General features: G+C 33.0%; 1 protein-coding gene across 6 annotated transcripts in view; it reads right to left on the bottom strand.

Moving 5' to 3' along the window:
- Etv1 (ETS variant transcription factor 1) overlaps positions 1–13,073 on the bottom strand; it is an 89,811-nt gene that overhangs the window by 22,721 nt on the left and 54,017 nt on the right. For all 6 annotated transcript variants that reach the window (XM_015498113.2, XM_015498112.2, XM_048799629.1 and 3 more), the window contains one exon: positions 12,456–12,703. In XM_015498113.2, the coding sequence (XP_015353599.1) occupies positions 12,456–12,703 (248 nt within the window). The remainder of the gene's footprint in view (positions 1–12,455; positions 12,704–13,073) is intronic.

Consider the following 13,073-nt stretch of genomic DNA (forward strand, 5'->3'; position numbering starts at 1 on the left):
TATTTATATATTTGTCTTCACAGTATTTGAACCCAGGGATGCTCTACCACTGAACATCCCCAGCCTTTTCTACTGTCTATTTTGAACAGGTTCTCACTAAGTTGCATGGTTTGGCCTCAAACTTGTGATCTTCCAGCCTCAGCCTCTCAGTTAGCTGGGATTTCATGCATGCAGCACCACATCTGACTGAATATTGTTCTTAAATCATATAAGATGCTTGATTTGTGTGTTTTTTTAAAGTTATTCCTAAATATTCTGTACAAATCTATCAATCTTTGACACTAAAATATGCTGATTTAGAATTCACAATAAATTTATGATTTATACAGTAAACCTCCAAATCTGCATTAGATTTTTTTAAACACCTGAGTATATATCTTTTAAATTTCTTTTTTACAATATTAGCCCTTAATGTTTGTTCTTAAATAATATTGGTTCAAAAAGTTTTACATTCTATTTATAAATTATGAAAAATAAATGTAAGGCTTTTTAGTTAGTTAGAAACTGGTGGATCAAAGAGCTCTATAACATGACATTAGTACTGACCAAATCAGCTTGCAGAAATTAAACTGCCTACAATTTGTTACAGATGAGTTCATGGTGATGAAAGCTGATCTAATATGCTCCAAAAATTCAAAGCAGTGAAGCACTGCCATCATTTTAATGTACTGGTTAATGTAGGTACAGTTTAAAAAGAATTAACATAAATGAACACTCCAAACTACCAGATTTGGTTAGACTTCACTTTCAGTAATATTATTAAAGTCATTTTTGTTCAAATTAAGACATGCAGGCAAGAACCTTAAAAAAAAAAAAAAAAAGTTGCTTTCTCTGTCTCGACTTGCATTTTAAAGCTGTGCTGGGAAACATAATACCGACCTGGGAAGCCTTACCCAAGTTTTGACCACAACGTGCAGTTGTAAATTTGCACATGTAATACTGCTGGGCACTCCTCTGATTTGCATATTTGCTGCCCAGTTGTACAAAATGAAAATTCCCCTTCAGGGCATCGTTTGCCTAAAGTTTCTAAAAGCTACATCAGGACACAGCAGAAAGAAAAGATCTACACAGGTTACTGAAATCTCTTTGTTATCAAACAGTGTGCAAAAATGGGATTATTTGTATCATAAACTCTGAACAGGGAAGAAAAAAAAAGAAAACAACTACCTTTCATGTGATGCTTCTCATTAAATTCCTGTAGCAATAATCTGTGTATAACTTAAGATTTTAAATTTCCTAAAGTAAATGAGAAATCCCAGAAAATAGAAGTTCAACGTTGTATTTTACTGTGGTTTTGCTTTTGTGTAAGTGTACACTGCAAAGATAGATTGATTATACACTCGACTGACTCCTTGTAGAGTTATGTGACAAAATCCAGTCCACAAAAACTGGTTCACTGCATACTGATGTTGGAAGACAATTTGACACATTAAATATCAAGAACCAAAATGTGTTATGTAAAACATACCTTTGAAATTGTCATGTACTTGATTTTAAAAAGTGTGTTTACAGGTTTGTGTGTGTTCTATACATACCTAGACGAGTCAACAAGCTTTGTTTTTTATTGTTCAACAAACTGCCAAAAATATATCTATTATCTCAAGAAACATTAATTAAAAAAAACTAATGATACTAATCTCACTCAACAAATGTGAATATTATGACATTATCTTATCAATATTTTCTCTCTTCAACTTTGTACATACTGTTTGTTACTTTCCTCTCATTTCCTGGTACTCTCACAGATCACATATAAAACCTTAAAGTTTTCTGCATAAGTAACACCAAGCTTATGAAGATATGATAAAACGCAAATGCAGAAACATCCTCACTACAAGTTTCTTCTGCTTTCACATGTGCCAATTTAGATTTGGTATAATCAATCAAGAAAGCTCTTATTTTATAATGTTTCCGAAAAGGGATGCTAATGGCAAAGAATTTTTTATATCCATTCTGTATTTTATACCACTCTGTTGTAGAACAAACCTAAAAGTAATTAACTTCAAAATAAGTTCAGCCCAAACATTCAGGTTTTCTGAGACCTATTTGTGACCAGTCACAAAACTCTGTGAACAAAATATCTCCATCTTGAAGAAGGCAGGGCAGATAGACATGATTTTAAGAAGGGTGTGATGAATTTGGTATTACCTCACTCACACTTAGATGAGATCTTTCTCTTTAGGGTTTTCAGTGAACTGTGAATACAGAAAATATAAAATCTGCAGAGCTATTTCTCCACCACAGCCTAGGTGCATTAAATCTATTCCTAATAGACTTTGAAGGCAGAGAACAATGTTAGACTTTACTTGCCCATGATAGTGTTTGTAAAATGAAGGAAGGAGAAGTACATAATGTAGCTAAACAAATTCAGATGTTTTTGAAACATAAAGGCTGAATAGCATCAAATAACAGTATAGAGTTGTACCTATGAAATCACAAATTTCCCATACAAATAAGGAGCAGATACAAACAGGATTGATTTATCTGGTTTACTAGGCTCAGAAATGTACAGGTTTTACAAGCCTGTGATGGTTTGAATAAGATGGAGTTTAAAATGACATTGAAGTGATAGGAAACACAAGTATATTTTGACTTGGTAATTATTAGGTCTTACCATACTCTGACAATTAACAGAAGCTTAAAAGAAAACATAAGGGAGGATGCCATTTGTGGTCACAATGGATCACAAAAAAATTATGAAGTCATGGAGGATTTAATTCGAGTTTCAGTCCCCAGTTGTCACCTGTTAGAATCCACACAATTAGCAACAAACACATCATGGTAAGCTTTGTCCTCTGGGTTTCATTTCTCCTTGAATCCCTACAACATCCAGATAATTTATTCTGTTTGCTTTGAACATGAATACAACCAGTAAGTTCAGGACAGCTGTTTACCTGTCAGAAACAGTAGAACAGAACAGTTTCTATCTGAACTTACACTACATGAGTGCTTCTGCATAAGAAAATCTTTCTTGCTTTGTTTTATCCTCTAGACATGAATGTGCATTTTTAATTATTAGAAATAATAATAGAGAGGGCTGGAGTTGTGGCTCACTTGTAGAGCACTTGCCCAGCAGGTATGAGGCACTGGGTTCAATCTTCAGCACCACATAAAAATAAATAAAATAAAGGTATTGTATTTATCTACAACTAAAAAAAAAATTAAAGCAAAAAAGAAATAATAATGGCATCTTATTAAAGGGCCATTACTTTTCAAAAAATCCGTAGAAGTCAAGATAAATTCATGCCAAAAAAATTTCTTTGTTGTTTCCTGAACCCCTAATATGTGCCAGACACTTTACAAACATAACCACATTTAAGCCTATGAAAACACTAAGAGATGTGAATTATTAACCCCTTTTTATAAATAAGGAAATTGAGGACATGCTCCATATGACACAAATAGTAAATAGATGTCAAGCTCAGGATTTAGTACATTTTCAGTGTCATACAAAGTGGGTGGTTTTACCTTTCAATGCAAAGAATAAATAAAAAACAGATCACACAGATGAAGCAATAACTGTAGAGACCAGTACGTTAAACAGAAAGGTCACCAGAAAGAAGAGTTCAAAAATACTTCCCTAAGTCACAGAAAAGAATTAAATAAATCACAATGAAACATGCTTGCCATTCTTTTAATTTTGTTTTGCTTTATGATTCTTTTCATGTTGCTCTTTGAATTACCCACCCTTGTAAAAATTTCCAGAATGCATTAGAAATAATTAAATGGGAAGTTCATATATACCACATGCATACATATACAGACAGAAAACAATAAGCATCTATTGAACCTGAGAAAGAGTCCTTAAAAATTATTTCAAGTTATTCAAATCCTAGATGGAAACATCTTGTGAAATAAAATAACTCCCTCATCCTATTACCTACGAAATAGTTAACTCACTTAAGTATTGAAGCATAAAACATTTCATAACAATATTCTAAACCTAAAAACACATATCAAAAAATATGATATGTGTTTTTTTTAATTGCATTTTCTTCCCTTTTTTGTTCACATTCATGAAACCCACATAAATAGAAATATCCAAGCATGCATCCTTAAACTGTCTCATTTAATTTCAAACCTCACTCCTGCTTATAAAAACTGTTGTGTGCTCATTTCACCCACTGGCAGTAAGCAATTCTAGGCCTAAGTGTCCTGGTTGTTTTGTTTAAAAAGAAACTATAAATTACGAGCTATAAAAGTATACTCCACCCCCTTCTAATTCCCTTTTTCCAAGCTAGTACAACTAACAAGTAGATTATCCTTCCCTTCCCCCTTTCCTGCCTGAAAAATTCAAGTTAGACAAACAGAGTGGGACTGAAATGACATATTTGAATGGAATTCAGACCCACCAGTTCCTGTTTATGTTTCTGATTTAAGAATGTTGTCTTCTCATTCACTATACATTAGGAATGGCAAGGCCATAATGGTATCAGGTTACAAGCAAGCAAGACCAATGGGCATTAATCTTCACTCCCAGTCAACTAGCAAAAGCAGCAGCTGATGGAACACTACACCCTCAGCTCTGTATAAATGGACATTCCAGGGAGTGAGACTGTGTGTGTGCACGCCTGCGTGTGTGCATGTGTGTGTTTCCTTTCAGTCTCCATTTTATGAATGAAACTCCAGGCTCTATAGAGTCCATTCATGTAGGAGGAATGCTTACAGGGCTCTGCCCCTAGGGATCAATCAGTCATGGGTAAAACTGATATGATTGGTTTAAGACAGCCTACAGCCTTCCATTACTGACTTAAAATGCAGTCCCTGTCCATTTGACCTGTGTTAATGCATAAAGAGTAAATCCAGATCGTACTCTCAATTCTCAAATCAAATCACTAGCCAATGCCACTTACTGTAACTGTAGATTTAGAGCATATTTAAGCATTTCTTAGAAAAAGCTGATATAGTAGACTGGAGTACTGGTTTGGGAGATTTGCAATTTTAACTCAGAAACAAACAAACAAAAAACTCCTATGAATAAGACATGTCAAGCAATAAAAAGCAAAGTCAAATCCGGGGGCCAACCCATGACCTCTTTTATAACAACAAAATTAATTAGAAAGACAGAAATATTCACTGTCACTTTTCACAATTGAAGCACCTAAAAATATCAGAGATTAAGTGATCTACTAGTCCACAAATCACTGGCTGAGTAAAAGAAAATTATCTTTGGATGTTGGAAAAACAGATAGGATGTCAACATTTTCTAAAGGATCAATAGCTCATTCTTTAAAATTCCCAAGTGTTTCTCCACTTGAATTTCTCTAAGCAATAGTTTCAGAGTTAGGAGGTAAAAAATAAGCTGGTGTGTTTCAGGAGAAAATGTAGCCTTAAGCAAATGATGCTTTGTAATGGAATAAGGCCAAGGGTCAGCCTTTGGGAGTGTTACATACCAGGTACAAAAAGCCAAAGTTCATGGAACCATAACCATCACTGTACTGGAAATTACTAAAGATGTTAATGCTTGAAAATAAAGTTTTTAGGGAGTAAAATAAGTTACAAATGAGCAATTATGGGAATGATTTATGAAAAGTCAGTCTTAGACTGAACAGTGTTAATTAAATATATAATGGCTTTTATCAGCCATCTTTAAGTTGGGATTTAACTCTGGAGTAAAGAAAACATTTCCATCTTCTAGTGACCTGAAGTCACATGGGAAAACAGTTGCAGTCCACAGTGCCTCTGTGAATCCCTCAACAAATGATCAAGGAAGTTTTACTATGCTCATAGAAGCAAAAAAGAGAAACAAGGAAGTGGCCCCCTCATTTGTTTTAAGCCCATAAAGATTTATCTAATATGATATTATGAAAATTTAATATTTTACTCTGAATTTATAACATTTGTCAAGTAAAACAATAAAGTTATGGTCATATCTCAGAGCTCAAATTGAAATACCTGATACAAGAATGTGAAAAGAGAGTTTATAACCTACCTCAAAGAACAAAACAGAACAAACAACTACTGAAGAGTGAACATTCACTAAATTAGTAATTATTAATTAACAGATTTTCCTCAAGGCTTTAAGAACTATTCAGTATTCCTTTAGGAATTACTTTTTAAGATGGTTCAAAGATATGTAAATAAAAATGACAGCATGAATCTGAATATTTGCAAATGTAATATTGCATATTTTAAAACACTTTAATATGCTGTATAAGCTCCATTATTCAATATGTTTAAAATTGGATGACCATTAATACATGGACAATCTTGTAATTATTAGGGGCTGGATGTAATATCCATAATAGATTGGTTGGAGCAGTGGGAGCAGTGTTTATGCTAAAGCATAGATAGTCCCCAACATATGATGGTTCAACTTTATAATTTCAATCATTTCTATTAGAGAAATGTGGTATGATACTCTCTCAAGATGCTAGGCAATGGCATCAAGCCACAGCTACCAATCAGCCACACAATCACAAGGGTAAATAGCCTATACTCTAGAGTGTACCATTGTTCAGCTATGTTGCATTAGTGACTTACAATGCATTATGGACTTAAAATATTTTCAACTTATGTTGAGTTTAGCAGGATGCAATCCATCATAAGTCAAGGAGCAATATTTGGAGTAGTTTGAGGTGTTAAGAGTTCTAGATACTGTGTTTTTTTTATAATTTTAGGTCTTCCCTTTTACCTATAAGAACAAGGCAGTTCTTGTGATAGATTTGTCTTTGCACAAAAGAGAAGATAAACATTGGAAAGAACCCGGGACTTTCCCATCCCTCTTAGGGAATATGAGCAGAAAATACTGTCCCACTTCCTTCCCCACTTTATCTAAAAAGAATGCAACCATGATTTGGTTTTAAAAATCACTAAAATAGGAAAAAATAATTTCTTCAATATGAAATCACTGGATTGTAAGTCATATGTGAATGTTCAAGAAGGGGAAATTATGGATGGTAGGCCTTCCATTTTGGAAATAATAAAGATTGCTAGTTTATGATGCCTGGGATGTTCAGGAGAAATATCTGTTATCTTTACTTCCTACATCCTGTGTCCCATCTAACTTTACTTGCATTTTTTAAAACAACTTCTTTTATAATCACTGCATTCCGTGTATTTCTGGGACAATATTTTAGGCTGTTTATATGTGTCCCAATTGTTCGGAAAGGATGTAAGTAAATTTAGTAGCAAATATGTAGAGAGTCAATTTCCCTAGAATATATATTCTGTTTATAAATAATAAGAAATTGTTTTTTAAAAGTAACAGTTATTTCTGAGCTATTGCTACACTATTAGAGTAACAAATGCAACAGTAACAATTTAGAGATAAAGCATACTGCGATTTTGAACTCTGAATTGTTATTTTTTAAAAAGTTTTTTGGAAGTTTAGTCAGTGGATTGAGGTTCTGGCAAATCATCTCCAAAGATATGAAGCACTATCTATTTATATTTGTATACAAATGCAGAAAATGAGCACATTATTCCTCCTGTTAACGATTTCATCTTATAACTCTAACTGCATGACCATATTATAAACTCTGTAAGGGGAAGCCCAAGCAGTGTTTACTAGAGGCATCGTTAAGAATGACTTCACTATTTCCTCTACTATTTGATTAGGATGAGTATCCACCAACACAGCAAAACAGAATAACATTTACAATATAAAAATCTTCCTCTTTTGCCATTTCAGAAATCCAGGAGCATTTAAATCTCTTCATTAAAGTGCCAGCTCAAGCCCCTGGGAACACCAGATATATCTGTCAGTTCTGACAGATGAAAGTTATACTTATTCCAGTTTTAACATATTTAACATGGGGTTAATTTTTTTAGGACTTATTTCTCTTTAGTATTTATATCATCCTTTCTCTGCCTACACATAATTTTTCTACAAGCTTAGAAGAGATAATAATTTTTTAAATTTAAAAGTTTTTCTGCTGGCCTTTGTTAAAGTCCTAAAGTGATCAAGATGTCTCTGGGATACTTGCTGAATAATGGATGGAGCTAAAATGAAGAATGAAAAAGGCACACACTGTTCTTCCCAAACAACTTTCCTTACATCTGTTTTAGATACTGGAGTATCTCATAAGCTTACTTGTCAAAAGTGGATCCAGCTGACAGCAGTTTGAAACCCACTGTTCTAATTAAATTGCAAGTCATCAAGCTATCAAGTATTTTAAGAAAGAAAGAGTCAGTTTCAGAAAGAAGACCCAGATAAGCCAGTGTTCACACAAAGAATTACAGCTAGGTGGACCATTAATTTGTATCTTTTAAATAATTATTATTCACCCTTTTACAGAAGAATTTTTACAAAAGGCCACTTCTTTGATACTCTCGATTCTTAACAATGTTTGTGGTACATTTAAAAAATAAAAGTAGTAGGCATCTTAATCACTTATATAATTTGAGACTATGAATTTGCCTGCCTCGAAGCAGTAAATACTTAACAATAAGAAAAAAATTTGGGAACCATCTAATATGAAATATACTTCTTCCCAAAGTGGAAAAGGCATCATCGCTTTATGATGTTAAAGCAGGTGTCTTTATTTGTGGATCATGTAGAGAGCCTTTAAGAATTAAAAAAAAAAAAAGTCCAGATTGAGATAAATGATCAATAATGTATGTAACAAACTAAAATATTCCCCTTATTTTGAAAAACTACATAGAAAGAGAAACCATGAATTGTGCACTAAACTAAGAATCAGAAATTTTTTTTCATGGATTTGGGCCACTTCAGGGTATATCTATATTACTGAATGTAAGTTACTTAACTTGAATGAGCCTCTGCAATTTTATCTGTAAAACCTGGGTGTGGAGAGGGAATATAAAGTAGGTTTTCTCCAGGAGCTTTAATGGATATAAAGTTATTTGTAATTCTAGCAAACATCTATTTGCATCAATTTTTCCAATTAAAACAGGTCGAACATTTGCCACAAGTGTTGTGCCTCCAATCAAAAGGCCCAATTCAGAGCAGCAGGAGTGACCCTATAAAAACAATTAAAAATGCAAAAACATTTTCTGCAGTAGATATGTAGGTTTGCCCCTGAAGTCTTCTATTTCTTCTTCTACATAAGCTTAACTTTCCCCATCTTCTTACTTCAGCAACTTTCCTCTTGCCCCTAAATTTCTTTTTTCACCCTCTTCATTCCCAACTCTTTGATCACACTGTTCCTACCACCTCGCTGAAAAGAATCTTTTAAACTAATGGGAGCAATAGAATAGACTTCAAGGCTAAAATAACATATTAATATATTACCCCTCCAACCAACTCCTAGGTTAAGATTCTTAATATACCCCAAGCGTATATTATTAATATATACTAATTACAACTATATATTAATATATATGCTAATATATTATTAATATATATACTAATGGTGGGATCACAAGCACTGTGGGCAGATGAACATGAACCCCACCAAGCATCATATTAATTTTCCTTTCTTCCTCTAAGGTGGTCCTGGACCCAGACTAATAGAAGAGTCATTTAGGTTTGCAACATATGAGTCTATATAATGCCATCTTTTCACTTATAAGAATAATATGATTAAAATTTGAATACTTCTTCAACTCTAAGTGAGATGATTTAAAACAGAAAAGTAATGAAGGCTTATTCTGTCTGAATAGGAGAGCAATGAAGAGGAAAGAACTTCGTAAATAATCAAAAGATACAAATCACCTGTCATCATCACCCAGTATTTCTGTATTGAGCCTTATTTTGCAACTCATGTGCCTTGCTTGTTTTTATTAACTCAAAAGCCTCATTTTATTAAATATTTTAAAAACATGACTTCTAATGGCTGTGTAATATTTCTTTTGTTGTAGCCTTAACTTATTTTACCATTCACCCACTCTATACTTGAAATATTTCACTCTCTTTTTGTCTGTCTCTCTCAAATATTCATCGGATATCCCTCGCTATTTCCAGCATAAATTCCTGAAAGTAAATTACCTGATCGAAGTATATGAACATTATATGCTAATATTTTCTTACAATCAAAATTTTATTTCATGTGCCAACAACTGCCTCAAACATTACCCTAAGCTATCAAAAAATTAAAGTAAATTAAATAATACATAATGCCAACCAATTAACACATACAACTTTAATATATTGTCATAAGTATTTAAAATATCTGCTTCATTGGGCACTCTGAGCCTGCAAAACCACATGGATATGAAAATGGGTGAATACCCAAGACATTAGGAAATGAGACACGGTATATGGACTCTGCATAAACCACTCCAAATGAATCACTTGACACATGTAACTCTTTATGTGGTCACTTGACCATAGAGCAAAAAAATCAAATTAAAACAAAAAAGATCATGTTGCATTTGTAAAAGTCCAACAACAAACAAAAACCCTATGCACTGCTTTATGAAGCACTACTGAGCTAGAAGAGGGAAGGAAAGCAACATTAGTAGATACATTGTATAGGAAGTTTTAATACAATATCAAGATATTATTATGATCACACTGTACTAGCTCACCAAATTGGCTTCTTAAATATCTATTTTTTTTTTTATCTCTTCTGTCTTCTGGTCCAAGTATTTTTCTCATGTCCTGAGGAAAAATGTCTACTCTAGTAACATAATATTTAGAATTTTTTATCTTAAATATTCAGTACTTGATGTTGCGTTCCTGTAATTATAATTATAACTAATAGACCTTCCATTTCCCATGTCATAATTAATGTCAGGCTTTATTAGAGCACAATTATGCCATCTTTACCCTTACAAGGCATCTTTTATTGTTACAACATTTATGGTATACTGAATTAGGCAATAAAGGATCCAAGAGGCCTTCTCAAAGGATAACCTTTGGATCATATATGCTGAGTTAACTGACTTAGAATATGTAAAATATTTCCTAATGTGCTGTGTGTTCAACACCAATAGCTAAAGAAAGCAAGCAGGTACTCAGGGATAAATATATTAGATTTCCTAAGTAATTCTATATGCTCTCAGCAAAGGTGAAAAAAACTAATGACAACAAAACAAATTATCTAGTTCATACTTTTTGATTGCAATATATAAACAGAGGTATCAATTTCAGACAGCAATTTGGTGGTTAAAATATATATTGTGATACTGAAAGATTAAATTTTTCATAGACACTGGTGATACTGTTACAACATTTCTTTTAAATCATATCCAAAAATTCCATCTTTACCATTTAACCCTTCAAATAAAACAAAACTGAATTCTATTGGCAACATTGAAATTAGAATTCAAAGGTGGTAAATATAAATTTAAATATAGCTAAAAGGGGAGAAAATAGCATAACTTCATAGTTTCTCAATTTAAACAAGAAGTTTAAAAGTCTTTTGCAATATATATGAAACACTTAGAAGAATGCCCTATGGACCTTTAAAATGTGATGATGGGTTGTGCTTTTAAAGCTTATGAGTTACAGATTCTGTACTTCTGAAGGTCACACAGTGAAGTCCACGAGATAAGATGTATGGTCCACAAATAATGGAATTGACTATTTCAGTACCAGCTCTTTTATTTTTATTCTCATTAGAATCCTTAAATTTCTTTTTCATTTCATTTATATCTCCTCAAAAATAGTGATAAATGCTCAATACTATGCAACATATAATTGTGTATGTAATATAAAAACAAGATGATATATAAGGAGAAAATCACAGAATCAAGAAAGGAGTTTCAACATTACTTTTTTGGTATTATACATATAAATATTTATAAAAATCATTTCTAGAACACACAAAAAACTTTTTAAATGCTATGATATACAAATTCTTTGGAATGATTATTTGGGCTAATTTATGTATTTTCCATGAAGAGTTTCTTGAAGTATTGATAAATGAAAAAAATACTGCAGCAAATTAAGAGATGAATTTAGTACTTTTTCTAAAGTCTCTAGATTGAATGTTAGCAAATTGATATTAACATTTTAAATAGATCTTAAGCCTTTCTAGTTTCAGAAAGACCCTCTCCTTCCTTGACAGACTACACTTTTTAGTACTTTCTAACTCACTAAGACAAAGCTAAACTCCATAAATGAAACATAAATCTGTGTTTTGCTATTCCTGTCCTAATCTCTAAGAATTCTTACTTATGGACCCTTGGAGTCTTCAACACCAATAAAATTTTAAGTTATAAACAATAAATGCCCAGTACAGAAGAGTATTGCTTTATGGGAACACTGTTTTTAAATAGCACTGTAGTAACAAAATAGGAAAAAAATAGAATCAATAATAATTCAATGTTACTCTCTTGGGACTCAGAGTATGCATAATTTTATAAATCGCATTTTTCTTTGAACTGATTTAATTTCCAGACACTATTTTGACCATCTGCTCATGCCAAAATGGTTTGATAGTCCAACCCTTCACATGAAGAGGAAGTTTTGAATAAGGGATAAAACCAGAAAGAACCCATTTAAAAATGACCAGGAGCCATCCAGTTTGACAACAATACTAAACAAATCGACAAGGGAAGTGAAAAGATGATTTACGTGTAATTCCATCAAAGCACAGGCCTACCTGAATCATATGCAAAGTCTCTGGGTTCCTGTTTAATCATCAGAGGAGGGGGGAAGCTTTGGCTGGCGGCACCTCCAACCATGGTGTTATGTTCATATACTGGGTCATGGTACTCCTGCTTAAAGCCTTGTGGTGGGAAGGGGATGTTTGGCTCAGACATCTGGCGTTGGTACATAGGACGTCCTTCCCTTGGCATTGTTGGCAAAGGAGGAAAGGAATTACAGGGTTCAGAAAGCTGGCGGCGAAATCTGGGGAATGAAAGAGTATGTTTCAGATAAGGTGGTAACACCGAATATTCTTTAAAATACCAGTAGAATTTTTATCTGCTTAGTGAATGAACATATTACCTACTAACTGAAGTGTAAACATTTAATGCACACTAGATTTCTCTTCCTATGACTTCTAATTATACAATGACTTGTTTTCACCTTCTAATTTATCCCTTATAGCATGGTTTTGGTATATTTTCAATTTAAAGGTGTATTTTGAGTAGAGAAGAGAACAGTGAACTATTTTGAGTAAATCTGGATACTAACTGCTAAAAAGCCCAATATTAAGTCAATTGGATCATTTACATACCTTCCACAGGAAAAGGTTTTCACATATCTATATATATAT

Source organism: Marmota marmota, unplaced genomic scaffold (genome assembly GCF_001458135.2).
Source record: "Marmota marmota marmota unplaced genomic scaffold, marMar, whole genome shotgun sequence".
In the NCBI taxonomy this organism is placed as follows: Eukaryota; Metazoa; Chordata; class Mammalia; order Rodentia; family Sciuridae; genus Marmota; species Marmota marmota.